The 27,837-nt window shown below is 62.0% G+C and overlaps 2 protein-coding genes across 2 annotated transcripts; one reads left to right on the top strand and one right to left on the bottom strand.

Moving 5' to 3' along the window:
* Positions 1–2,124: 2,124 nt before the first annotated feature.
* On the top strand, positions 2,125–15,563 carry SEPTIN4 (septin 4). The gene is made up of 12 exons (XM_082068802.1): positions 2,125–2,193; positions 7,921–8,220; positions 8,441–8,534; positions 8,668–8,754; positions 9,617–9,740; positions 9,914–10,048; positions 10,135–10,252; positions 10,593–10,694; positions 11,055–11,151; positions 11,429–11,591; positions 13,733–13,832; positions 14,105–15,563. The coding sequence occupies exons 1-12, from the start codon at positions 2,191–2,193 to the stop codon at positions 14,162–14,164; spliced, it is 1,383 nt and encodes a 460-aa protein (XP_081924928.1). The 5' UTR covers positions 2,125–2,190; the 3' UTR covers positions 14,165–15,563.
* A 5,592-nt stretch (positions 15,564–21,155) lies between these two features.
* LOC309447801 (coiled-coil domain-containing protein 183-like) lies at positions 21,156–27,060 on the bottom strand (the record flags this gene model as incomplete). Its single annotated transcript, XM_082068779.1, has 15 exons — positions 21,156–21,329; positions 21,979–22,075; positions 22,298–22,423; positions 22,536–22,695; positions 22,820–22,912; positions 23,210–23,370; positions 23,649–23,749; positions 23,831–23,885; positions 23,993–24,106; positions 25,109–25,231; positions 25,621–25,725; positions 25,856–26,026; positions 26,527–26,601; positions 26,744–26,865; positions 26,952–27,060. The coding sequence occupies 15 exons, from the start codon at positions 27,058–27,060 to the stop codon at positions 21,205–21,207; spliced, it is 1,737 nt and encodes a 578-aa protein (XP_081924905.1). The 3' UTR covers positions 21,156–21,204.
* Positions 27,061–27,837: the final 777 nt, after the last annotated feature.

A 27,837-nucleotide genomic window follows, 5' to 3' on the forward strand; every position in this document is an offset into this window, starting at 1 on the left:
TGCATCCCCCCTCCCACTCCACAGCTGATCCCTTCAGCTTTTAATGCTCTATTTAAAGCCCGGGTTGCAGCTTGCCGGCCTCCATGGGCACCCGGCTACCAAAGCCAGGCCCTGGCAAGCTGACGGCTGCTCTAGGCTGTGTCCGGCAGAGCTGAAAACACCCAGTTCATCACAGCGGTGCCTGCCTTGCCCTCCTGCCCCCCTGTGCCCGGCCCTGCTCCTCGAAGGGCCAGGAGAGGCGAGGCTGGGATCCGGGAGCACCCCAGCCTATAATCCCCCTTAATCTCAGAGGAAAGCGCTCACTGTGAGGATTAGAGATGCAAACGGCCACCCTCACCTGCCTGCCCCTGCCTGCCCCTGCTTCAGCCCCCTGCCCAGCAGTGGATGGGAAGAGCTGCGCGGCTCGCTGCCCAGTCGCCCCAGCTGGACAGGGTTTGGGTGGCTGCTGGGACTCCCCCACACCATGTTGAGCCTGCGTCGGTTATTTATGGGAATAATGGGAACATGGAGCCATCTGGCTGCAGCCTGGGCCTGTATTGTGGGGGGGGGACAAGGCCTGGGGCAGTGACAATGTTGGGGACAAGGCTGAGATGGTCACTAAGCCTTGGTGGGAGTCTCTGTGTGCAGCTGGATCTGGCTTTTCCTGCTGGGAAATTAGCACTGGCTTCGTGTTATGGGTGGGGAAACTGAGGCAAGGAGGACATTGCCGGGAGAGGGTTGCTCTGGGGTTATGTGTGGCCTTGCGGCCCCCCTGGCATGGGGGGCATGAGGACAGCCCCAGTAGGTGGCTGGAGCAGATGGCTGAAATTTGGTAATGCCTGAGCCTCTGCCAGCTGCTCATCGTGGGGAATGGCCACCGCCGGCCAAGAACCCCCCCGGCGCCTTTCATGGCCGGGAACACAAACACCCTGGCTGTGCCAGCGTCCTCCCCTGCCCTCAGTGGGGACAGAGGGGTGCAGCCACGTGTTGCTGGCACCCACTGCCTGTGACAACACGGACTGGGACTGGGGACATCCCAGGCAGAGGCTGCAGCCCCTGGCATGGGACGACGATGGGACAGGGACACTGTCCGCAGGGTTGCTGGTCTCCCCTGCCAGGTTTCCAGCAGGATGACCCGGCACCAGCCCCAGGAAAGGCTCCAGCGGAGGGAGACGGGCTGGGATTTTGCAAAGGGAGTACTGGGAAAGACTGGGAGCTGGTGCCCTGTGCTCAGTGCAGTGTCCAGTCCCTGGTACCCAGCGTATGGTGCCCAATGTGTGACATGGTGCCAGTGCATTTGTTCCCAGTATCCAATACCTGCTAACTGGTACCCAGTGCCCAGTGCTCCTAGTGGCAGTGACTAGTGCCCAGTACCTCCTGAGCCATGCCTGATGCTGGTGCCAACCACCAGAATGTCACTCCCCGGTGCTGGGGCCGTTCCCTCTCACCTGCACCGGTACCTGGTACTGGTGCCCTGTACCTGGTATCCACTGCCAATGCCCTGTACCCAGAGCAGGTGTCCTGTTCCCAGTGCCCTGTACCAAGACCCTGCTGCTGCTGCCTTGTATCCCTGCCCCACGCCAGCTGTGTGTTTCCCGGTGCATAGTGTCGGTGTCCACTGCCAGATGCTGTTGCTGGCACCACGTGCTGATACTGGGTGTTGATGCTGGTGCCGATGCTGGTGCCAGGTGCTGATGCTGGTCCTGGTGCCCCATGTACCATCCCTGGTCCCAGTGCGCGGTGCCCGCTGCCAGATGCTGATGCTGGTGCCAAGTGCTAAAACCAGTGCCAGGTGCTGGGTGCTGATGCCAGTGCTGGTGCACAGAGCTGATGACTCGTGTACAGTGCCTGGTCCCTGTGCACAGTGCTTGTGCCCGGTTCCTGGTGCCAGTGTCCAACGCTGATGCCAGTGCTGGATGCTGGTCTGGTGCCCGGTGCTGATACCGGTGTGTGGTGCTAGTGCTCGGTGGTGATGCCGGTGGCGGGTGTTGATGCTGGTCCTGGTGCCCCGTGTACGGCGCTTGTTCCCGGTGCCGGATGCTGATGCCGGTGCTCGATGCCGGTGGTGCCGAGAGGCCGCCCCCGCCCCGCCCGCCGCCCGCCCCGCCCCCGCCCCCGCCCCCGCCGGCTGCTATTTCTGCTAATCCCGGCGCGGGCCCGGCCGTGCCGCTCGGCAGCCGCCGCTCCCGGACGGCGCCCGGCGCCGCAGCCATGGTAAGGCCGGCGGCGGGGGGGACCGGGCAGAGCCGGGCCCGGCTGCACCGCGACGAGGGGCCGGGCCCGCTCCCGGTGCCCTCCGTGAAGGTGACGGTGCGGCGGGGGCGGAGCGGGCCGGGGCCGCCGGTGCCGCAGCGGGGCGGGGGGACGACGACACTTGCCCCGTCCTGGCGGGCAGCAGCCGGGCAGCGTCCCGGGAGCAGCCTGGGAGGAGATGGGGAGGTCACGCTGCTGCTATCGGGGAGACCGCGGGGCCGCCTGCCCGCCACCCCTCACTGTGGCACCGGGACGGGCGCCTTCCGGCAAAGCGACGCTGCCTTTGAGTGGCACCTGCGTGTCCCCGCGACCTGCGGCACCCCCGGGATGTCGCTGCGTGGGCAGGCGGCGCTCTGAGCGGAGCATCAGTCACCAAGCCGTGCCTTTGGCAGGTCCCCCGGGCTGCGGTCCCGGTGGCGCTGCCAGCCTGGCCGGGCCCTCCTGCGGGGACCGTCGCGCACGCCCGGAGCCCGGCTGCGCTTTGGAGCCGTCTCTGCAGTTACCTGCAAGGGCCGGAGCTGCCGACAGCCCTCCGGGCTCGGTGGGAGCCTGTCCTGCGTCGCTTGTCCCACCTCACCCTTCTTTGGTGGTGACAATCCCCAGAAGCCACTCATCAGGGCCACGTCCCCACGGGGACCTCGAGGCACTCACCATAGCCAGGGTGGGGATGGAGATGGAGGGTTGTGGCTGTGGCTTGCGTGGCATCAGGGCCGTGGCCACTGGGACAACCCCTCTTGGTGGGGACCATCGTGGCTGTCCTTCCCCAGCAGCTGCCGTGGGAACAGGACCGGCACATTCCTCCGGAGCGGGACGCAGTGAAACCAGATAGGAGGGCGGCTGGCGGAGCGTGTCGCAACCAGCTCCAGCGAGCGCCTTCCCAAAAGGCTCCAAACCCCAGCTTTGGGGACAGACAGAGCCAGGCTTGGAAACATCTGGGTGGGGGGAGGATGACAGCAACAGCTGGACTGCTGTGGCTGTGGGGTGATTTGAGGCTGGAGGTGGGTGCGGACGCATCCAGAAGGACCCATGGAGGTAGAGCTGGTGCTCTCTGACACTGGTGCCACATCCCTTTGTCCCCAATGTGGTCCACGGCTCACCCAGAGAAGTGAGAAGAGCAATTGTCCCCCTCGACCGCTGCTCCCAGCTCTTAGTGGGCTGTATCTTCTCACCCATCCCCATGAGCTGAGATGTCACCTTGTTTCCAGCCTGGACAGGCCCCACTGTCACTTGCCAGCTCAGAGGAGCCACTGCACGTGGTCCCATGCTAGGGTCCCCATGCAGGTGCTTGTGGGTCCTTCAAACTGGAGGATTCCCTGCAAGGAAGGGGCCAGAGCTGCTGCAATGAGGAATGTTTCGAAAAAGCTCATGTCCCATGTGCTCACCTGCCTGACGCTGACACCCTGCCCGTGACATGCTGACCCATGCCACTGCATCCATAGGGTGCCTGGCACCCTGCTCAGGCTGTTGGTGGACTGAGTTTCCCAACTGAGATGCTGCCGATGGAGTGGGAGGGGAGAGCTGGGTGTACGGAACTCTGATTCCAGCACAGTGGTGGGAGCATCTTGTGCATCCGGAGGCAGGTCGGAACAAGCACAGCCCAGGTGCCGGTTGTGCTGGGCAGGAGCTGGGCTGGTCCCAGCAGAGCTGGGCTTTGCCAGGGGCCACCGTGCCCTTGTTCCACGTGGAGTTTGTGCCTTTGGATCAGGGTGTTAGTGCTTGGGATACTCAGCTGTTGTGCACGCTGTGCCATGGGGGGGCACATCTGGATGTCATTTTTGGGTGGACTGGGGACACCTTGGCCAGCGTGGCTGTCCCCTGGCTGCAGGGACAGCCCCTCACTCAAACATTTCCTTTCTTTCCCTGCAGAAATAGACCGGGAAAACACATCCTGTGGGAATGTGGTGCCGGGCAGAAAGATGCTAACAGGCAGCCAGTGGCTTTCCCAGCTCAGGCTTTGCCCACTGCCCCCGTGCCCCCCTCTGCCACAGCCCCCAGGCTGTCACCAGGCGGGGAAGGTTCAGTGGAGCGTGACATGTGGGGAGAAGGCAGCGCGTGTGTCACCTCACTGGAGCTGCGGGGCTGGTGACAGCCCCAGTGCCGGCTCACGCGCAGACGGGCGTGTAATCCGCTTAGAGGGGCACCCGCGCTGCCCCAGGCAGTAAATCCCCGCCCTGGTCCTGCCGGCAGCGCAAGGGGGGACAGTTAGGAAGTGTCGTTGGAGATCTGTGCTGTGCTCAGTTGGGGGTTTTTGGGGGGCGAGGGGCACCGCTGGTGGGGTGCAGAGCCTGGCCAGGCTGCTGGTGTGGTGGGGGGTGCTGCAGCCTGCCGGGGTGGGGAAAAGGGCTGCAAAGCCACTGGGGGGGGGCAGTGTCAGCCAAGGGACAGTGACATTGCTCCCCTGGGTCTGGGCTGAGCAGGGACACATGCCAGGGTGTCCTGCATTGAGTGGCTTCAGAGCTGAGTGGAGGAGATGTGGCACTGGGGTTAGGAGTGTGGCTGGGACCTGCGGGCGCTGGGGACCAGCACAGAAGCATCCAGACCCCTCTCGGTGTCCAGCAGATTCATGGTTCATCACACCTGTCCCGGCACCAGCCGATGCTCAGGGGCTTTTTAGCGCTTTCCTGGTGAGCGCAGCCCTTCCATGGCTGAGCGAACCCGCCTCTGCACCTGAGCTGCTCTAATGCATCTCGATATGTGTCAAGGTGAATCACTGTTCTGGGTGACCCCAGCAGTGACAGCTCAGGTGGTCACTGCCACCTGCGGCTCCTCCTGGGGCACTGTTAACCCTTTGCCTGCCCAAGGATGAGCTGGGGAAACTGAGGCAGGGCTGCCGGAGCTCCTGCCAGGGATCCCACAGAACCCCAGGCTGGTTGGGCTGCAGGAGCTCTGCAGATCCCCAGCCCAGCCCTGCTCACGCAGGGTCACAGAGCAGATCACACAGGTGGGTCCAGGCGGTTTGAATGTCTCAGAGAAGGAGACTCCACACCCGCTCTGGGCAGCCTGGGCCAGGCTCTGGCACCTCCCAGCAAACAAGTTGCTGCTCATGTTCACATGGAGCCTCCTGTGTTTCAGTCTGTGCCCGTTGCCCCTCACCCTGGCGTTGGGCACCATGAACAGAGTCTGGTCCATCCTCTGACACCCACCCTGAGCTATTGATCCATTGATCAGATCCCTCTCAGCTTCTCTTCTCCAGCTCAACAGCCCCAGCTCTCTCAGTGTCTCCTCATCACAAAGATGCTCCAGACCCCTCAGCATCTCTGTGTCCCTCCACTGGACTCTCTCCAGTAATTCCTTGTCCTTCCTAAACTGGGGAGCCCAGGGTCTGTCCTGGCTGGACCCATCAAGCCCAGCTGGAGCAATGACTTGGAACCATGTGGGGAAGCTTTAATTGTCAGGTGCAAAAATGTTGAGTTTTCAAAGAGGCTTCCACAGAAAACCTGGTTTTCCCTCTTGAAGAGGTTTTGGGACCCTGCCTGGCAGCTGTGCCGTGCTCCAGAGTGGGGACCGGGAGAGGATCTGGTGCGCACAGGGATGGAGGAGGTTATTGTCCTGGGATGGAGGAGGTTTTTTCTGGGATGGAGGTGTTTTCCAGGGCTGAATGTCCTCCTGGGCTGCAGCCAAGCTGTGTGCTCAGCCTGTGGGGGCTGGTGATGATGGTGATGGTCATGCAGCCCCCCAGGACCTTGCCACCTCCTTGGCCCACAGCACTTTGTTGGTCGCTGACAGGTCGGCAGCCAGGCAGGAGCTGGCCTGGGCTCTCCCACCCTGTGCCCCCCGCTGGTCCTGCCCCCAGCACCCGCAGGGGCCGTTCCTGGCTGTTGGGTGCCGTGGGTGCCGGTGCCTGCCCAGGGTGGAGTTATGCTAATGCTGCTCCCCATCCCTCCCCATCCCTCAGCACAGCTGGTGCTGCTCACCATCCTCTCCCGGCCACGGGTGCCGCCGGCTCTGCCATGGCCACCTGCCCCGAGCTGCAGCCTGGGCAAGAGGTACGGGGACAGTGTCCCTCCCTGGTGGGACAAGAGAGGGGGCAGATGGGGATGGGGGACCTGGAGCACCCCGGTGCTGCGGGAAGGTGGCGCAGTTGATGCTCCATTCCTGGGACAACTGCTGCTGGGGGATGCACTTGGTGCAGAACCCCCTGAGGATGCGGTGCAACCCCCCTGTGCCACAGCATCAGTGAGGCCATCGGTGTGTCTGGGGACAGGGGACAGGGGGGACCCCCGAAGGGCTGGAGCCCCATGAGATAGAGCAGCAGTGGGGCCGAGAGCACTTGGTGGTGGCGGCATTATGTCCCAGGCCTGTGTGACCCCGGCTGGGCTGTGTGCTGGTGGGGGCTGGTGCTGAGCCCCCCCAGGCCAAGGCCGGTGAGCAAGAGGATGGTCACACAGACACACCAAGCGCTGTCAGCCTGCTGAGGGAGAGGGGAGCGTGGGGGCCCTTGCAGCCCCTGCCCTGGGGCACCTGCTGCCCCCTCAGCCTGGGACTGTGGCCCCCGGTGCTGGGGGCCGTGGGGGGGGCGGGGGGCAGGCATGTAAGCGCGCAGCCCCGGCAGCGCCGTGACCTTGTTTCCAGCTAATTCGGTGCATCTCGCCTTGCCGCCGGCATGGCTGTCCCCCCCGCCAATGGAGCGGGGACAGAGGATGGGGGAGGACACGTGTCCCCATGGAGGGCCCTGATCTGGGGGTTGCACTGACCCTCACGTTGGAGGGTGAAGGATCAGGGGCTTCCCCGGGCCTGGTGTGCCCCCCATTTGGGAGTGTCCCTGCCTGTGGGGCTGGTGCAGGACGGCTCGGTGCCATGGGAGTCAATGCCGGACATGCCCTTGGAACGTGTCCCCTCCCGCCAGCACTAGTAAACAGGATGTGGAGCCGTCCCTGTCATTTGTCCCAGCCCCGCCACCCCCTGGGGCCACCAGTGCAGGGGCCGCTGCACCCGGCTCCCCCCGCCCCTGCACGGCTATTGCCTGCACCAGCTCCGGGACGGGCTGAGCCAGGGCAAGGGGGTGTCGGGGTCCCCATGCACATGAGGACATGGCCATGGGGTGGCCGTGTGGTTCGTAGCCCCCTTGCACGACAGGTTGTGCTGCCCCTTTGCACGTGGGGCTGGTGAGGGCTGTGGGCCGATCTGTCCCCTGGGACCGCAGGGTCAGGAGCCCCTTGTGTCCTTGTCAGCCCCTGGGAGTGGGCAGATGGGTCATGGGACAGACAGACCCCTGCCCACCATCTGCCCCTCCTGGGTCTGGCCCCCCTGCCAGCTCCGCCACCGCTGCTGTTCATCTATCTTGGTGTCCCCTCCCCATCCTCCCGGCAGGCCATGGGGTGTGTGGGGGTCCTGCCTCCCCCAGAAGACCCCAAGGAGCGGCAGGGTGCCCAGGGGGAAGGTCCCTGTCCTTGTCCCCCAGAGTGCCAGGAGCCGGCTGCCATCCCCGCGCCACAAGCTGTAAGCACCCGCGGTGCATGGGACCACGGCTGTCCCCACTGCCACCCCCATAGCTGTCCCCATGGCTGTCCCCAGGGTGGTGGCTGGTCCCCTGGAGTGCCTGTGTGTCCCCTCTCCTCCCATCCCTGCCATCCTTGGGGTGCATGTGTCTGTCTGCTGCAGCTCGGGGGGCTTGTGATGCTGAGTTGGGTGATGCCACCTCAGGCTGGCACTGTCAGCATTAGTGTCACCTCCTCCCTTGGTCCCTAGATAAAGCGTTTCCTGAAGGAGGACTCGGAGGAGGCTGAGCTGACCCAGCTCCTGCGGGATTGCCCACCGACCGACAGCCCCAGGAAGGTGGAGACCCCGGAGAGCCGGCGGGAGCCCGGCCACCCCCTCTCTGGTGTGGGCAGGGTCCCCCCCGACGAAGCCATCGACGAGAGGGACACCAGGATCTTCTCCCGCTCTCGGCCCTTGGATTTCCAGCAGCACATCACCGCCCCCCCACCCCCCAGCCCCAACCGCCCGCGGAGCCCCTGGGGGCAGCTGGACCCCTACGACTCCTCCGAGGTGAAAACGCATCTGCAGGGAGGGGGGAACATGGGCCAAGGGGCTGCAGGAGTGACTGTAGAGGATGCTCCCCCAAGGGGTTGGGGTGGACATGGCTGCATCCTGCAGTGCTCCAGCCGTGGGGAATCTCCTGAGGTGCAAGGGAGAAGGGGGTGGCCTCTCAGGATGGGAGGGGGGTGGGATGGTGACATCCTCTGTCCCATGTCCCCTCCATCTGCAGGATGACAAGGAGTACGTGGGCTTTGCCACACTGCCCAACCAGGTCCATCGCAAGTCGGTGAAGAAGGGCTTTGACTTCACCCTCATGGTGGCAGGTATGGGGGGTCCTGACCCTGCTCCAGATCCCAAAAGCCATGGCAGGGGAGTCTCAACTTTGCCAGGGCATGGCCAGAGTCTTGTGTCCCCCGTTAACCACTGCTCCCCCTCACCCTTGTCCCTCTGTCCCAGGGGAATCAGGGCTGGGCAAGTCCACCCTGGTCAACAGCCTCTTCCTGACGGACATGTACAGGGACCGCAAGCTGCTCAATGCTGAAGGTGAGGGGGGACAGTCCCAGCAAGGGGGGGACAGTCATAGGAATGGGGTGTCCTGGGGGCTGCAGAGCCCCACGCTACTTCCGAGAGTCTGCAGTCCCTCTCCCTGCCCAGCTGGGCTCCTCTGGGTCTCTGAAGCCACGTGTGACATGCTGGCAGCTGCCTGATGGCACTGGGGGCTGCTCCAAGGCCACAGGGGACCTCGCTGCTGCCCAGCACAGGGACGTCCCGCCAGGCCTTTGTCCCTGCAGGGAAAACAAGTCCTGGCTTGTGGGGATCAGCTGGAGCTGGGACAAATCCGGGAGGCTGGGGACAGTCAGGGTCTGGGGCATGGTGCCGGTTCAGCTGCAGGTGGTTTTTGAATTAAAATTGCCCAAACTTGCCCAAATCCTCAGGGGTTCGAGGCAGTTGTTTGATTTGTTTTGAGGCAATTGTTTGATTTGTTTCCGTTGCTCAGAGCAAAAGCCAAAATGCTTGCAGCCACACGCACACGGTACCAAGGGAGCATCCTTGGGGACACAGGGATGCAGGGACATGGAGGTGCCTGGGGCCATGTGCAGCCCCAGAGCTGTGGGGTCACACGTGGGGGTACAGGGAGCCAAAATTGCTCCCGCAGACCCCTGTGCTGCCAGAGCTGGGCTGTCACGGGGAGTGGTGGTACAGCCACCGAGAGATGGGTGGATGTGGGGGTCATGGAATGGAGCATGGTGCTGGACCCCAGCACATGTCGGGGCTGATCCTGCAAAGTCACCCCAGTCCCCAGCGGGGAGGGTGACACTCGGGAGCTGCAGAGTCTCCCCTTGACACCCTCATTGTCTCTCACCTGGGGTGTCCCCCCCACCATTGACGTCTTCCGCCACCACAGAGCGCATCACGCAGACGGTGGAGATCACCAAGCACGTGGTGGACATCGAGGAGAAGGGTGTCAAGCTGCGCCTGACCATTGTGGACACGCCGGGCTTTGGTGACGCTGTCGACAATACCGAGTGGTATGTCCCATGGGGGTGGGGGTCCCTCTGGGGCTGGGCAGCACCTCCATGGGTGGGATTCCCATAGGTCCTCGGGCTGCAATGCTGAGCCATGGGAGCTGTTGAGCTGGGGCTCCAGGCAAAGCCCAGGGATCCCACAGGGGACTGCGATGGTCACCTCCCTGTCCCCGCAGCTGGAAGCCAGTTGCTGACTACATCGACCAGCAGTTCGAGCAGTATTTCCGTGATGAAAGCGGCCTCAACCGCAAGAACATCCAGGACAACCGCGTCCACTGCTGCATCTACTTCATCTCCCCCTTTGGTCACGGGTACGGGCGGCCCCTGCCTGCGCTGCTGGGAGGGGGCGCTGGGGAAGGGGCTCAGCAAGATGGTGCTCACCGGGCTCCACCCACAGCCTCCGGCCCCTGGACGTGGAGTTCATGAGAGCCCTGCACCAGCGGGTGAACATCGTGCCGGTGCTGGCCAAGGCTGACACCCTGACCCCCACCGAGGTGAAGCGCATGAAGAACAAGGTAAGGAGGCGAGTTGTCCCAGGCTGGAGCCATCCCAGCAGGTCCCTGGGAATGGGGGTACCCTGGGGGCTGGGGTCCCCATTTGCCTGGATCCTCTCTCCATCCCCTGCTCGGGCTTTGCCACAGAGAATCCTCCACGCTTGCAGCACTGTAGAGGACAGTGTTGCCCATGTGGCTACCAAGGACACATCTCTCTGGTGTTCAGCTAGGGGCTGGAAGGACCTGAAGGGGTGTCCACGACATCTAAGTTTTGGGGGACAGGCTTTTGTGGGTCCTTGGGGGACACTGGTGCCTTTCTGAGGGCCAGAGCCGTGCCCTCAGTGGGGCTGTCTGCCTCCAGATCCGGGAGGAGATCGACCAGTATGGCATCCGCATCTACCAGTTCCCCGAGTGCGACTCAGATGAGGATGAGGAGTTCAAGCTGCAAGACCAGGCGCTGAAGGTGGGTCTGACCCCTCTAGTTCCATCCTTGGAGGAGCAGAGCCCCATGGCCAAGAGGACATGTCCTCCTAGGGTAGCTTTAGGATTCTTTGGGGCCCCACAAGGTCTCCAGCAGCCCCAGCATGGTGGGGTTGGCACATATTGCATTGCCCAGATGTGTCACCAAGACCCAGCAGGTGCCACCTGCAGCTTGTGGGGCTGGGGTGGAGAAACCCATGCTGCTGTCCCACCTGGGAGTCTCCATGGCTGGGGCTCAGGGAGATCTTGGCAAATGGGGATACAGCCCAGGAGATGCATGTGGAGGGACATGGGCCACGTCAGCCAGGATCGAGCTCTGCCAGCCCCTGCTGTCTTCCCGCAGGAGAGCATCCCCTTCGCCGTCATTGGCAGCAACACAATCGTGGAGGCCAAAGGCCGGCGCGTCCGTGGGCGCCTCTACCCCTGGGGCATCGTGGAAGGTAATGCTGGACTGTGTCCATGGGGTCCTTTTGGGGACATCATAGAATCATTTTGGTTGGAAGAGACCCTCAAGATCATCAAGTCCAACCATTAACCCAACACTGACACTAAATCATGTCCCTAAGAACTCTATCTATGTGTCCCCCAAACCCCTCCAGGGATGGTGACTCCACCACTGCCCTGGGCAGCCTGTTCCAATGCCCAACGTGGCCCGTGGTGGCATGGGGGGACAGTGGGGGATAGTTGTGGCCCCCTGACCCCGGGTTCCCCCTGCAGTGGAGAACCCATCGCACTGTGACTTCGTGAAGCTGCGGACGATGCTGGTGAGGACACATATGCAGGACCTGAAGGACGTGACGCGGGAAACCCACTATGAGAACTACCGCACGCAGTGCATCCAGAGCATGACCCGCATGGTGGTGAAGGAGAGGAACCGCAAGTACGGGGCCTGGAGTGGGGTGCCAGCTTGCGGGGGGGTCTGGAGGGACTTCTCCTCTCTTTGGGATGACCTCAGCCCATTGCAAGTGGTGATCTTGGGGGACTGGGGTTGTGTGTGGGTCCACGCTGGGCATCATGGTGGGCTGGATGTGGAAGAACTGGTGATGTGGGGGATGCCCCAAGGTGGTGGGGTGTTCTTCCCGTGCCATTGGGCTGGGACTGGTTGTGGGGGAAGATGCTCCAGCAGCAAGGGGGACCCTGCATCCCCTCAGAGCTGGGTTTGGGGGATGCTCCAGCAGTGATGGGGACCCTGCACCTCCCTGGGGGCAGCTCAGGCAAGGATGCTCCAGCAGCATGGAGGACCCCACATCCCCCTGGGTGAGAGTGTCTTGGGGGATGCTCCAGCAGCAAGAAAGATCCTGTACTGTGCAGGACAGGTGGGGTGGGATGCTCCAGTGGTGAGGGGGACCATGCAGGCTTTGGGGCCAGAGCAGGACCCAGAAAACAGCTGGCCCCAGAGCCGTGCTGTCGGTGCTGTGCAGATTCATGGCACTTGCATCCCCGTGAGCCACTCCAAGATACTGGGGGGAATCCCCCCATAGCAGGGTCCCTGTGGGGCTGTGCAGCCCCAGTCGGGGCGCTGGAGCGAGCGGGGGCTTTGTGGGTCAGGGGGGGCTGAAGCAGCAGTGCTGGTGGTGGGGATGGCTTTAGGTGCCTCTAAGCTGGTCTCTCCATACGTGCTGCCGGAGAAGGCGGCACCCCTCCACGCTGAGGCTGTGCTGCAGCGACTGCTCCGCCGACTGAGCCAGGATCAGGCCGGGGTCACCTTGGGCCCCTCCGCCCTCCTCCCCCTCCCACTGCCCTCCTGGCCCCTACATAAAGTACTTGTTGGTACCCAATGCTGTCTCGGTCCTTCTGTGCCCGTGCAGGGGCCAGGCAGCTGCTTCCGGAGAGAACTGGCCCTGTGACCACCCATACAAGTCACCCTTGGGTGCCAGCACCAACACCCTGGCTCGCCCAGGCAAAGGGGGATGGGGGGATGTGTCCCTGGGTGCTGGCACCCAGAGTTTCCCAGCCCAAGGGTAGGGCTGCAGGATGGGCACCCCCATTGTCCTGCCCTCCCAGGGGGATGCGGTTTTGGGGCGCAGGAGGCAGCGGAAGGCGGGTTTTCCCAGGCTGGTGAAGCCACTTTCCCCGTGCCCAGTGCCTGAAGCCTTGTCTTGCTGCCGGGGATGGACGAGCTTCCCCTGGGTCCCTCTGGGCGAGGAGCCATGACAAGGGGCAGTGAGTTCCAAAGTGGCTCAAAATGTGGCCAAACCCCTTAACACACTGGCACGGCCCCCGGCATGACCGGGACCCCCCAGGGCCCAGCCCACATGTGCAACACCCGCCGTGTCCTTCACCCTTGGCACATGGAGGGGATGCACTGGCGGTGGCACACGGCGTCACACGTGACGCTTGCCAGTCGTGACAGCGGTGTCCCAGCCACGTGGCAGCGTGTGGGATCCACAGGGACCCAGCTGGGAGAGCTGGTCCCTCCCCATTGCCGGTGGCATGGGACAAGCCATCGATTTTGCTCGCTGTGGTTCTGCGCGGTGGGGTGTCCCCGGGGGACGCCTGCAGCTCCCTCCAGCAGGGATGGGCTTGAGCAGGATGCTCGGGGGAAAAAGAGGCACGGAGCATCCCCAAGGCTGGCTGGGCAGCGGGGTGCTCAGGGACCCCATCCTGCCACCGGGCTGGGCATGTGGCAGAGGAAGGAGGTGCTGAGTTTATGATGTTTGAAAGCAGCAGAGAAAATACTGGGTGAAGAGAGCCCAAGTCCAGATTGAAGCACCCAGGCGGGCTCTGTGCCCGGGGGGTCCCTGGCACCCCTGCTGTGGTGGTGCCTCCCTGGGTCTCCCCAAACTGGTTTGCAGCAGATCAGGGATGCCGAGGTCTGGGGGGGAACCCGGAGGTGTCCTTGTTCCCTCCTGCCAGGAAAAGGGCCAGCCCAGGGGGGTGCAGGGTCTGTGCAGGTGGGCAGTGGGTATCTGCAAGGTTTGGGGTGTCCAGGGCTGCAGCACCCTTGGGGAATGTCCCCCCCGGTGTCACAGGGGCTGTGAGGGCTCTGGCAGCGTCCTCACCTCCTCTCTCTGCCCGCAGCAAGCTGACGCGAGAGAGCGGGACCGATTTCCCCATCCCTGTCATCTCCCCGGTGCCAGACGCGGAGACAGAGAAACTCATCCGGGAGAAGGACGAGGAGGTGAGTGTGGGGGTGGGCTGAGCACCCCCGAGCACCCCCTTCCCCATGTCCCAAGCCCCAGCGATGGCCCAGCCGCAAGGGACCACCCTTCCCACAGCATCCCAGCAGCTGCCAGCCGTGGTGGGGGGTGCTGGAGGGGTGTCAGTGGTTCCCTCCCCAACCCACAGGACTCGGGGATCCCAATTTGCTTGGGATGCTCAACCCAACTATTGTTTGCAAGGGGGCTGGGGGGTGCCAGCCCCCATCACGCTCCCTGCTCTGCTCCCCTCCAGCTGCGGCGGATGCAGGAGATGCTGCAGAAGATCCAGAAGCAGATGAAGGACTCACACTAGCCCCCTCCTCCTCCTCCTCCTCCTTGCCACCCCCCCCAGATCAGAAATGTTTACATCACGCTCCATCCTGCCCCGGTACCAACACCGCACCCGCCACCTTACGCTGCTGCGGTATCGCCTTAGCCAACCGGCCAGCGCCCAGCCCGTGGGGACAGCGAGGGGACAGGCCACCCAGCCCGGGGGTCCCTTGTCTCGGCCAGATGCTGCCCCAGCCACCCCCCACGGGCTGGGGACAGCTCTGTCCCCCAAGCTTTGGCTTTCTCTGTGCACCCTGCCATTCAGGGCAGGGCCACTGGCCAGCCTGCTCCCCAGTCGTGTCCCTTGTCCCCGTGTCACCTCGGGCTGCCTGCTTACCACTCTTACACTCAGCTTGGCCCTGGCTTAAGTGGGGGAGTGATCCCAGCCCCTCCATCTGCCCTGCTGTTGGGGACAGAGTTGCTTCCCCCCAGGCCTTGGCTGGCACAGGTGGACAGTCCCTTGAGAAAGTCCCTTGAAGCCCAAATCAGAGGTTGGCTCCCCAGCCTGGCCCCCCCGGAACGCTGGACCTGCAAAGCAATAATAACCATCATGTGCCCGCAGTGCTGCCCGGCCTGTGGTGACAGCATCGTCCCTCGCTTGTCTGTGGTGTCCTTGTGTGTCTCCAGTATGTCCCCACTGTGCCCTGACACAGCAGCACTGTGTGTCCCTGTGTGTCCCCCAAGGATGTCCCCATCCATGTTGCTTCCTAGCAAAGCACTGCTGTGTGTCCCCATGTCCCCCAGGGATGTCCCCATCTGTATGGCAGTCCCGCAATGTACTATTTTGTGTCCCTGTGTCCCCCCAGGATGTCCCCATCTGTGTTGCTGTTCTGCAGAACACTGTGCTGTGTCCCTGCGTCCCCCGCAGGGGTGTCCCGGGGTATGGGGAGAGATGGCGGGACAGCAAAGCTGCAGGGTGGAGGCAGAACTGGGAGCAGTGGGATCACTGGGAGCTCACTAGCGTGGGGACTTGTCCCCTCCCTAGCAGGGCCACCTGAGCCATGGTCCCCGGGGGGGGGTCACCCCTGGGTGAGGGCGTTGCACACCAAGGGCTCTGCTGACGGGGGCTGTACTGGGGGTGGGTGCTGCAGGGTGCTGGGGCAGCGTCCGCGTGTGTCACCCATGTCCCCGTGCCAGCCAGAGGGTCCCTTGGCCCCCGCGGGCAGGGACCCCCCTGCCATGGCAGGGCCCTGCAGGGTGGGTTAGCGCTTTCCTTTTTTTAATCTTGCTATTTTCTTACACAAGTACCTCCCTTTGCATGACGGTCAGAGAGGCATTTATTCAGGGAGAAGCAGAGTATAGGTTTATAAATTCTTACAGAGCTAGTGGAAATATTTTTAATCCCTCCACAACCATTCTCAATAAATACAGCTGACCCGGCTTGTCTGCAACCCCGAGTGGCTTCCGTGTGGGCAGGGGCTGACAGTGACCGCTCCGCAGCTTCTGGCTCCTATTTCCTGGAAAAAGGCTTAAAATGGATATTGGGGGGGTGGTTCTGCTGCACCCACAGGGGCACCCAGCTTGGAGGGGGGTGGGAGAGCCCTGTGGGACCCCACTTGGGGGCTGGGGCAGCAGCCAAGGGTGAGGGTCCCCCCATGCGCTGCCCTGGGGTCCCGCTGGCGTGGGGACCGTGATGGGAACTGGGGGAGCAGAGCAGGGATCCCGGGCTGGGGATGCGATTGCTCTTCATGTGTTGCCCCCCAACATCCTTGCACCCCAACATGATGGGGTGAGCCCTGCTGGGATACACCATGGGTGCTCGCTATGGCTGGTCCCCCCCCAATGAGCACCAATGCCCAGTTACCCCAGTTTGGCTTCACCAGGAGCTGGTGGGGTGGTGCTGGGATCCATGGACTGTGTTTCTACCTGCCCTCCAGTGGGCGTCATCCATCTGCACCCTGTTATTTCTCCCTGCACCCCACTATCCTGTCCTGTACCCCACTATACTGCCCCTTCACCCTGCAAACCCCCTCCCAGCCCCCCTGCACCCCAATGTTCTCCACATGGTGCTGGCGGATGGATCCAGCTCAGCACAGGGTGGGGTGCCCGACTGCTCTTCCTGGGCCCCCCCGAAATCCTGCTGTGAACCAGCAGGTCCCAGTACAGCCCAGCACCGCTGTGCCTGCCCGGGGGTGGCAGCCAGTGGGGGGTGCCCAGGAGTGGGTGCTGGCAGTTTGGGGGAGCACCTGCCTGGCCCCAGCCCAGGGCAGCGTGTTGGGGTGATCCTGGGTCCCCGCACCATGACACCCAGCAGCAGCCACTACATGTGTGTCACAGGGCTGTACTTGTCCCCCTGTGCCCTGCAGAGCTGGGGACACACACACATCCCCAGGCACCTCGGAGCCCCCACCACCCCCTCCCATGGGCATCCCCACCCTGATGCCTTCATCACCCTGAGCATCCTCACCTGCACCCCCCGGCTCCTGGACACCAATTTAAGCCCAGCAGCCCCTGTGCTGGGGTGTGTTGTGCTCAGCCCTGTTCTCTAGGCCCACTTTGGGGGTTTCCTGCTTTACCCACCCCCACTTAGGTGTTTTATTTCCCCCGATGGGTGCTGGATGTGCAGTGGTACCTGCTGCTGCCATGGTCCCTTTGCTGCCCGGGGTGGGGGTGCTGGGACCACCCACAGCCCCAGCTCGTTTGCTGTGCTGAGCACCCCCAGGTAGGAAGCCTGTGGATTGGGGGGGTGATGACTGGCAAACCAGCCTTCCCCCCACCCCGGGAGCACCCATTCTGCCCCCCTCTCTGTGCACTGTAGGTTCTCCCCGTCCCTCTTCCTCTCTGCATCCTCTTTCCACTTCCTCTGATCCCAAATATCCCATCTCCTGTGCTTCCCCCTGCACACCCCCCACGCCCCAGATTCTTTCCTGGGTCTCCCCCATTCCTCTTTACCCCCCAAACCCCCGCCAGCTCCGTTTCCCTCTGCAGGACTTTGCTCCTGCCCCCTGCTCAATCACCTCTATCCCCACCAAGCACCTTCACCTCGGCTCTGGTCCCTGCGTGCTCACTCCCACCCTGTGTGACACCCCCTGCACCATCCCATCCCTTTCCCCCTCCCCATATATGCCTGGATCCTCTCTGGACCCGTCTCCAAGACCCTCCCTGGGTTTCTGTGCTCCCCGCTCTGCTCCAAGCTCCTCCGGGGCCACCCAGACCCCTCTGTCCCTTCCTCTGCTCCCCGTGCAGCAGAGCGGCTGCGAGAGCTCGGGCAGGATGTGGTCCCCATGTCCCCATGGATGGGACCCTGCCCCACGGTCTCACAGCGAAGAGAGCCTGGAAAGCGGCTTTGCTTTCATGCACTCTGGGTCACCCATGGCATGGCTGGGCTGGGACAAGCACCAGCCGCCTCCTTCCCCAGGTAAGCTGGAGCTGTCCCATCGCTGTGCAGGTTTTGGCAGTCGTTCTCCTTGCTGGTGTTCTTCAGATGACCTGAATCCCAGAGCACAAAATCTTTCCCATTGATATTTCTCCCAAACAGGCACCGGTGTCAGAGCCAGCAAGCTCCGCAGTGAGAGCTGTGTTGTCCCTGCGCTGTCCTTTGTCCCTGCGTGAGCAGTGAAAGCCTGGCAACTGTGTGGGGGTGTTATTTTTCTCTGCTAAAGTGGCTGAAGCATTTCAAAGGGTTTCTCCAGGTGTGCTTGGCAGAGAGCTAAAGCCAGGCGCCTTTCCCTGGCCTCTGCATCTCCCAAGACACTTCAGTTTTGCTTTTCAACCAAGCTGAGCGGTGCGGTTGATGCGCTGGAGGGAAGAGGTGGCATCCAGAGGGACCTGGACAGGCTGGGGGGTCCATGTGAACCTCATGTAATTCAACCAGGCCAAGTGCAAGGTCCTGCACCTGGGTCAGGGCAACCCCAGTACCAGCACAGACTGGGGGAGGGAGGGAGGGAGGGAGGGAGGGATGGATGGATGGATGAATGGATGGATGGATGGATGGATGGATGGATGGATGGATGGATGGATAGAAACACTGTGGAGAAGGGCTGGTGGGTGACAAAAGGGACAGAAGCCAGCAATGTGCACTTGCAGCCCAGAGAGCCAAGTGTCTCCTGGGGCACATCACCAGCAGGTGGAGGGAGGGGATGCTTCCCCTCTGCTCTGCTCTCCTGGGGCCCCCCAGAGAACCGAGTCCAGCTCTGGGTTGTCCGGCACAAGACAGACATGGACCCCAGGGCTCTGTCCCTCTGTCACCAGTGCTGCCTCAGTCCCACCCTGCTCCCTCCAGCATTTTAGAATGATGCTAAAACCCAGCCTGTGGCTGGTGATGCCAACCCAGGCGATGTGTGGGTCAAAAATGACCATCACATATATGAACCCTCCTAAAACCAACATGGAAACGGCAAATGTTTGTGCCTCCTTGTGTGGAAGCAGCTCTGGCTGCCTCGTCCCGCATCCCACCCTTGCAGCTCCAGGACAGAGCCCACACTGGTGGCCCTGCCTGCATCTCCCGTCCAGAACAGCCAAAGGAGCCGCTTGTTTTGGCCTCCAACTGGCTGATTTAGCCTGGTTCCCTTTCTCCATGAGGATAAAACCCGGTGCTGAGGCTCCGGTGTCAGTCCCAGCCTGGGCCTACCCTTCATTATGTGTCATTTCATGTGATTTTGATCCCATCCTTGAAAACAAAACAAACCTCCAACCCACTCAATCTCAGCCCTCCCAGGGCAGAGATATTTCCGCGTGGTGAACGCTCCCATGCAAATTCTCCCGTGTCCTATTTTAGGTTTCTCGCCGGCACCGGCTGCAGACAACTGCGCTGGAGCTCCTGTCAAGCCTTTGGCAGTGGTTGTTGTGCAAGGAATAAGGGTTTCTCAGGGCAGAAGAGGAAATCTCTCCTTTCCTTCCCTGGGCTGTGCCACCCCCCACTTCCCACCTGATGAAACCCCAATGGCATCAGCCATTTCCCTCCCCTGCATTATCCTTTATATTCTTAATATTCCTATATTAGAGAGCACCGTGCAACCTTTCTTTTTCCAGCATTTGGAGACATGTGTGCTCCCCCGGGCAGTGGTGGAATCACCGTCCCTGGAGGGGCTGGACAGACACGGAGATGAGGTTCTCAGGGACACGGGTTAGTGCCAGGTTTGGGTTGGAAAATAATTTGATGATTTTATGATCTCCATCTTGGGGACCCTCCGCATGGCTCTACTGCCCCATGGCCCCCATGGGGTGGGGACAGTGCCCTACTGTGCCCCATGCAGCTCCCCTGCCTGGTGCAGGCAGGTTGTCCCAGGCAGGGCTGTCCTGTCTGGCCCAGGGGTCACTTTGGCAGAGGGATGCTCCTGACCCTGCTGCTGCCTTCCTGGTTGGTTGTATTTGGATTTTTCTTACTCTAGAAACCCAGGCGTTGCCTCTGGTGTCTTCCCACTCGCTCTTGTACCTTTTTGCCACTTGTCACATCCATTTCCACGGCCGCCTCTCCCGGGCCAGGCGAAGACAGCGGCAGTCAGTCTGATTGCACCCAGTGTTGTCTCCCGGGCAGGAGCTCGCTGGTGGGGTGACGTCTTCTCCTCGCCTCGCAGACATGGTGAGGAGTTGGGATGCTGTGTCTGAACACATTCAGTGAATGCTCGTGATAAAGCAATTGGCCTTTGTCTCTTCTGCTCACAACTTAATGGTTTCAGTCGACCTGAAATTCCTATGTTGCTGCGTGTCATTGCTCTTCCCCTCCTTTCAAGGCAGCTGAAGCATCTCAGTGTTCCCTTGCATCTGGCAAACAGGCCACAGGCCACATTCTCCAAAAACTGAGATGGAAAAATGGAGTCCAGCTTTATCAGAGAGAAGTCTTCAACACGTTTTGTGGCTTCTCTGTTCCCCACAGCCAGAGTGCAAAGACCAGACCAAGAGCCTGAAACAACTGGCACCAGGGGAGGTCTTAGATGGGATAGAGGGATATGGCTCTTCCCCAAAGTGCTCTCAGGCATTGGAATGGGGTGCCCAGGGCAGTGGTGGAGTCACCATCCCTGGAGGGTTGGACAAACGGACATGAGGTTCTCAGAGATATGGGTCAGTGTCAGGGGTGGGTTATGGTTGGGCTCCATGATGTGGAGGGTCTTTTCCAACCAAAATGATTAATGAGTTTCTAGGGTGTATCCCAAATGAGTTGGAACCCCTGGTTCCAACTCTGCTGTTTACCGAATACCTTGTAGAGGCTGAAGAGGAAGGAGACACAACACCTCAGCAAATGGAGGGTCTTCCCCAAAGCTTCCCGGTGTCCCTTCTGTCTCCTCTGCACATCAGGGCAGGGCACAAGGCACAAAGTACCACCAGCATGCTCTGAAAGGTCATCATTTCTACCAGCTGCAACCTGACCTGGGTGAAGATGTCCCTGCTCATGGCAGAGGTTGGACTGGATGAGCTTTGAAGGTCCCTTCCAAGCCAAAGTGTTCTGTGAGTCTGATTATGGGATTCTATGATTTTCCTCTCAGTGACATTCAGGCTGTCAGAATACCTGGAACTGGGACATTCCCAGTCGTTGACCAACAGACTCTGGATCTTGGATTCGGTGATGTCACTGCTGAGAGGTGGGTTTCTTGGTTCCCTGAGGCTTTGGCAGATGTTTGTGGACACACACCGGCCCACTGGTGCACCCAGAGCTGTCTGCGGACAGAGGTCCCAGGAAGTTGCTGGCTCCACAGGATCAAGGGGGAAGCCAGCCTGCCCCCGGCTTTCCTCTGGCCAGGAACGCGTCCCCAGCCCAGCCCATCCCCACCTCTGTGAGGAGAACAGCTGAGTGAGGGCCAGGGCCATGGGGCTGCCTCCAAACCCAGGTGAGTGCTCCTCAGGGTTTGACCCCCATGCGTCCTGGGTGGCAGAAGTGACCTAGGACCCCCCATTGCAGCTTGACCAGAGGTTTGGGAGGAACGAAAACGATCTGCTTTATTAAACTTCCAGGAGAAAAGGTACAAGGTGTCGTGGGGGAATCCAGAGCCAAATGGAAAACAGAGGGTAGCCACAGAAAACAAAGGGTAGGGGGGGCACCCAAAGAACAAGGGGTGGTCTGGGACATCGAAAGCTCTACTGGAGCAACTAGGACTTCTTCATGGCTTCTTTGTTCTTTTCAATGAGCAGCTGCCCCTCCCTCTTTATGTCTTCCCGGGTGGGGACATGCTCGCCGTCTTCACCATCTTCCTCATCTCTGTCTTCAGAGGATTCTGGAGGAGGGAACAGAGAGAAATGGGCTGGGGAGGGTCTGCAGGGCCACCTCCGCTGTGCCGCTGTCACCAGGAGAGCCAGCACGCTTTGGAGGGCTGGTGGCATCACAGTGAGCTTTCCTGCCAAGCCCTGGCTCTTCCTGCCCAGCACCCCAGGGTGACCTGCAGGGCCTGGCACTGCCGCTGCTGTGGCCCATCTCCAGCTGCTGGGGCTTCCCAGAAAGGCCTGGAGCCACGCCGTGCTGCACGCAGCTCCAGCTTCATTCAAAAGAGGTGGCAAGCTCCAAAAACTCAGTGGCTCCTCCAAGAGCATCCAATAGGAAGAGGCCACAGACAGACCTGCGCACTGGTTATTCTTCACAACCAGGTGATTTTGAAGACAAGGGTCTCTCTCCTTGCCCCACAGCATCTTTTCTTGTTCCTTCTGTGGTTCGATGCTCACCACCCCACCGGCTGCCTTCACGCTCCCACATCCCCACCTAAAAGCACCACCCATGCTCAAAGCCTTGGAGACAGCCCCAGGGTCTGGAGAGAACTCATGGGCTGGGCTCTGCTGGGACACTGAGAGACAGGCGAGGATGGCCAGAAATCCCAGCAGGCGGGGACAGGGACAGTCGCCGTGGGACGCGTCCCCGCTATGCTCTCCTACCGTCATCGCTGCTGTCTCTCTCGTCAAAGGATACCATCACGTTCCGAGGATCGCTGGACATTTTTTTCTCCAGGAAATCCCTGGCCTTCACAAAAGTCTGTGAAAGACACCCTGGGTTAATTGCTGAAGGGGAGGTGGGTGTTACAACCCAAGGGATGCCCTTGATGTTCCCCTGGGGACAACACCCTGCAGTGCCCAGTGCCACCTGGGGCTGAGCTGCTCCATGGGGCCACCGCCATTCTCCTCACTTGGGACGGGCCATCAGGGGAGCCTGGTGCGGGTCTCCGAAGACCCCAGCAGGGATGGACACGCCACGTACCTCGTTGCTCTCGTCCAGGATCCTGCGTTCAGGGGGCAGGTTGGCCGCCCGCTGTTTCAGGTACAGGAGCTTCTTGGCCATGTACTGGAACTTCCCCTCCACCCCCTGGGACAGGAGAGAATCATCCTGGAGACAGAGAGAACAACCTTGGTGGGCAAAATGAGCCACTTGGGGTGACGGTGGCTGCGCCAAGTGTCACCGCGCTGTGTCACTGCACCACCCAGCGCTGGGTGGCTACCTGGCCGGGCACGGTGATGCCGCGCAGACGGAAGAGGAGGTGGTCAACTCTGCTCTCAATTTCGGAGAGGAGCTCCTCGTTCCTCAGCATCCGGGCTCGCGACTCGTCCCGCCGCGCCTCTTGGGCCTTCAGTTTTGCTTCCATCTCCTCCAGGAGCACCCTGCAGCCAACCACAGCCACATCCATACAACTGCACAGGGGTGCAGAGACACCACAAACGCGTTGCAAAAGCTGCTCAGGTGGCATCCCACCACCCCCCCTGCCACGAGCGGGGACATCTTCACCAGCTCAGGTTGCTCAGAGCCGCGTCCGGCCTGGCCTGGGATGTCTCTAGGGATGGGGCATCCACCACCAACCTGGGACAGGCTCTCGCCACCCTAATTGTAACAAGCAATAAGATAAACAGAAATGGCCTCGACTTGCGCCAAGGGAGGCTGAGGTTGGATCTGGGGAACAATTTCTTCCCCTAAGGGCTGTTGGGCACTGGAACAGGCTGCCCAGGGCACTGCTGGAGTCACCATCCCTGGAGGGTGGGACAGACGGACATGAGGTTCTCAGGGACATGGGGCAGTGCCAGGGGTGGCTTGACGGTTGGACTCCATGATCTTGAGGCTCTTTTCCAAGCAAAATGAGTCTGTGATTCTATGACACGGCTGTCCCGAGGCCAGCAGCACCTGGTTTTGTTGGGGGGCTGGTGAAACATGAGCAAAGCCTTCTGGAGCTCCAGATCCTTCACTTTTTTCTCCAGCTTCTCCAGCTCCTCTTCCCTCTCCTTGATGTGGTTCTCCAGGTCCTCCAAGGATGACTCCTGTGCCAGGATCTTGCTGGGGATGTTCTAAGCCAGGGACAGCACAAGAACTCAGCCCACAGTGCTCATGCAGGGTGCAGGACCTGGCCTGTGGCCTCAGAGGGGTTTCTGCACCAGGGACCACTGCGGGCTCAAGGCATGGAGAAACACAGCTCCAGCCCTGCCCACACAAGAGGGGCTCTGGGGGACTCCAGGCCCACAGGAGAGCTGAGAACCCCTCAAGAAAACAAAGCGAGCAGAGAGGTCTCGGCTCCCTGTGGCTACGAGCAGCCTCAGGTTTTGGGGGAGGTGGGTTGTTACATTACCCAGAAGCGGGAGCACTCTACGGCAGCCTTGGCCGCCTCCATCTTCTTGCTTATCTCGGCCTCGTGGTCCCTTTGGGACTTGGCGGCCTCCAGTTCGGTGGCTGAGGTGGGAGAAAAGCGGCAGAGAGGGATGCCCGGAGCTGCCCCCGCGTCCCACCCCCCTGCACCCGCCAAGCACTCACCCACCAGTGGGTCCTGCTGGGTCGAGAGGTCCATGCCGAACTCGCACTTGGCTGGCTGTAAGGACGTTCATGGTCACCCCCCGAGCTGCTGGCACCCTGGGCAGCTGGCCCTGCCACCCCCACCCATGGGGGCTGGGTGCTGCTGCTTTCCCCTCAGCTCACCGCTCGCACATTCATTTTGCTCAGTTCCCTCAGCCACGGCCTGTCCATGGGAACCTTCTGGGTGTCCAGGGAGCGCTCCGCAAGGAACTCGGCTTCCTTCTTGGCCAGCTCCTCCTGGAGTGTATCAGAGAAGAGACAAGTGGCTGCAGAAGCTGGGATCACACAATCGTAGAATCATTTGGGTTGGAAAATCCCTTCAAGATCATCGAGTCCAACCATAACCCACCCCGGGCACTGCCCCATGTCCTGACAACCTCATGTCCGTCTGTCCAACCCTCCAGGGATGGTGACTCCAGCACTGCCCTGGGCAGCCTGTTCCAATGCCCCACAGCCCTTTGGGGAAGAAATTGTTCCCCAAACCCAACCTCAACCTCCCCTGGCGCAACTTGAGGCCGTTTCCTCTGCTCCTGGCGCTTGTTCCTGGGGAGCAGAGCCCGACCCCCCTGGCTCCAAGCTCCTTTCAGGCAGTTCAGAGATCAGAAGGTCTCCCCTCAGCTCCTGTTCTCCAGCTGAACCCCCCAGGTCCCTCAGCCGCTCCCATCACACTTGTGCTCCAGCCCCTCACCAGCTCCGTTCCCTTCTCTCCACTCGCTCCAGCACCTCAAGGCCTTTCTTGGCATGAGGATGGACCTCTGTGAGCCAGCTGAGCTTCTGGGATGGCCAGTGTCATGAATGACCCCCCGTGTCATGAATGACCCCCCGTGACCCCTCCGTTCCCTTCTCTCCACTCGCTCCAGCACCTCAAGGCCTTTCTTGGCATGAGGATGGACCTCTGTGAGCCAGCTGAGCTTCTGGGATGGCCAGTGTCATGAATGACCCCCCGTGTCAATGGGCTGGGTAGGAAAGCGGGCAGCATGGAGGGCAGGGAGGGCTGGAGGGTGGAGAGTGCTGCCTTGGGCATGGCTGGTGCTTTGGGCGCGTTGTCCCCAGCCCCAGGGCATCCTGGCCCAAGAATGAGACATGAGAGGAGCTACAGAGGATCTAGGTGCTGTGGGCCAGCCCAGCTCAGTCTCTTTTGTTCTTCATTGCAGGAAGATCCACCAGCCTGGGTGCATGGTGCTGTCTGTGGGCTCTGGAGGGTGGCGGTGGGCCCCAGGGTGCCTTGGGTGATCTCACCTGGGCTATGGCAGCATCTTTGCAGGCCTCCTCGGCCATGGCCTCCATGTCCTTCAGCTCCACGTCGTACAGCTCGGATGTCCTGCACATGAGCAGCACCTCTCTAGCCAGTTGGCCCACCTCCTGGGACACAGGGAACCACAGCCTGTCAGCCCACTGAGCCCCGGGGGTCCCCACACTGTGACAATGGATGGAATCACAGAATCCTAGAAGAGCTGGGGTTGAAGGGCTCTTCCCAGCTCCCCCAGTGCCACCCCTGCCACGAGCAGGGACATCTTCACCAGCTCAGGTTGCTCAGAGCCCCGTCCAGCCTGGTCTGGGATGTCTCCGGGGATGGTTCAGCCACCACCTCTCTGGCCAACCCGGGCCAGGCTCTCACCACCTCATGGAGGGGAGCAGAAGGACCTCGCTGAGCCAGGAGGACGTCCCACCAGCACCAGTGCCCCCAGGGGCACCTCGCTGCCTTTGCAGGGGGAGCGGGTGGGACGCCGGCCCGCTGAGGAGGAGCTCACCTTCTGCAGGGCATCATGCACCCGCTCGTACACGGCGCCCACTTTCTCTGCAGCGCGGACTTTGGCGCGCATCTTGTCGAGTTCGTTCTCCAGCTGGCGAATCATCTGGGGCAGAGATCGGGGGGGCACATGGGCTGACACCACCTGCTGAACCCAGCACCTACCCAGGGGGTGCAGGGCTTGGGTTCAAGCCCCCCATGGCTGCTGCCACCCCAGGAAAAGGGGTCCTGGGTACCTGCTCTTGCTTCTTAGTCTCATCCAACTCCTTCTCCAGCAGCTGCTGCCGCTGCTGCAGCTCCCGCTGCAGCTTGTCCCGGGCTCGGCAGCGCTGCCTCAGCTGGTAGTCCAGCATGTTGAGCGTGTTCTTCTGTTTGTAGATTGTGGCCCGGAGCTTCTCGCGGGCCTCCTGGATGGGCAAGCGAGAGGTCACCAAGCTGGAGGCAGCGCTCGCTGGGCACCCGCGGGAGAAGGGGGTCCTGCCTGGGAAACTCCCCCCACCGTAGAGCCGGGGATGCTGGGACGTTGCTCCAGGACATTGTCACTCCCTTGGAAGGACGGGGACTGGGAGAGCTTTGCTCTGGGGGGTGGCTGGGGCAAGGCAGAGGTGACATCACCACCTCAGGGCTCGGGGACTCTGCGGCAGACAGCCCAGGAAAGGCAGGCTGGAAGGGCCAGGAGCTCTGCTGGGGCAAGGGATCTGCTCCGCGAGCTCAAGGAGGACCTGTGCGGATGCGTCCTGCGCTGGAAAGGGACCCATGGGACACAGGTGAACACCCCGTGTCTCACCACACCAGCCCTGTGGGGTTGTCCTTGTGCCGGCACCAGGTCCCTCCACCGCGCACCCTGTTCCCAGCGTCCCTGGAGCCCCAGCCCCCGCAGCAGCCCGTGCCCACCAGACCCCGTTACCTCCACCGTCAGCCCGGCCAGATCGGGGGGCAAGTTGTGCGCCCTGAGGACCTCGGGCTCCAGGACGGGCTTGTGCTGCGGGCACAGAGAACGTCACCGTCAGCATGGGGACGGTCCCGTCCTACTGCTGTCTGCTCCCGGAGAGGGCTGGCGGAGCAGCCGGCTCTGCAGGGCCAGCACCGGGCAGGGGGACGTGGCAGATGGGACCTCCCGCTACCTTGCGGGCCGCGGCCAGAACCCGGGCATCTTCCCGCACGGCCTCGCGCAGCGGGGGGAGCCGCTCCCTGTTCCGACGGAGCTTTTCCTCGCACGACTGCGTGAAAAACTCCCTCCCTTGCTCTGGGGGACACGAAGGCGCCGTTGGTGCGGGACAACGCGGGGAGCGAGAGCCCCAGCCCGTCCCCGCCAAGCCCAAGGGGCAGCACCTTGCAAGGCGGCGGCGGCGCGCAGCTCCTGGGCGAGCCGGCTCCGCTTTGTCTTCTGGCCCCGCACGGTGGCAGCCGCGTCCCGGCCCCCCGGCCCCGCCGCAGCCATGGCCGCTCCGCCGCCCGCCGGAGCCGCCGCCGGCACCGCCTGTGGAACCGGGTGCCCGTTGCCTGCGGAACCGTTGCCGCGGCAGCTCCAACGGCCACGGCCGCGCGCAGCCCCTTCCTCTGCACACCCGCACGCGGCGGACTCGCTCCGGAGCGATTCCTGAGCGCGCCGCGGGAGCCGCGGGCAGCACCGCGAGCGCAGCCCCGCTCTGCTGCCGGCACCGCGGCTGCGGCAGCCGCGAGCAGCCCAGGGGAGAGCCCGCCGAACCCCCACAAACGGGACCGTTGCGCGAAGACACGCGCACACGGACACACGGCACAGCAGCGCTCGCCCGGGAGCTGCCCGCTTGTCCGAGTGCCGGGAGGAGTCTGTCACTCCCTGGACATCCTCCCTCGGAAACTCCACCGCACCAGGCAGGACACGGTGGCGCAGGGAGTTATCAAAACCCGCAAACGCCAACCAGCTGCCAGTGCTGATCTTTATTTGGATGCTTACCGTACACTCCTGCTCAAGGACAGGTACGACAAGAAGTGCAATCATGTACATTAATTTGTTCATTAATAAAATGAAGCTCCCCCTACCAGAGAAAACACTTAACATTGCATTTGCAGAGAAAACAGACTTGATAAGGAAATTGCCTTCCTAGCACCAAGCGCATTAATTGGCTTAGAGTAAGTTTCTGTCACAGAAGCTCTTTGACCTGCAGCCGTCCTCTTGCACTCTGGGTGCTGGGATGTAGAAAACCAATGGCGGGATTATGAAATCGAGCATTACTGA

Source organism: Streptopelia decaocto (assembly GCF_964273445.1).
Source record: "Streptopelia decaocto genome assembly, chromosome: 18".
Classification (NCBI taxonomy): domain Eukaryota; kingdom Metazoa; phylum Chordata; class Aves; order Columbiformes; family Columbidae; genus Streptopelia; species Streptopelia decaocto.

Excerpts from the sequence above, each read along its gene's own strand:
- SEPTIN4 (XM_082068802.1), top strand. Across the intron at positions 11,592-13,732 it reads GTGAAGGAGAGGAACCGCAA|CAAGCTGACGCGAGAGAGCG; the intron begins GTACGGGGCCTG and ends CTCTGCCCGCAG. Across the intron at positions 13,833-14,104 it reads TCCGGGAGAAGGACGAGGAG|CTGCGGCGGATGCAGGAGAT; the intron begins GTGAGTGTGGGG and ends GCTCCCCTCCAG.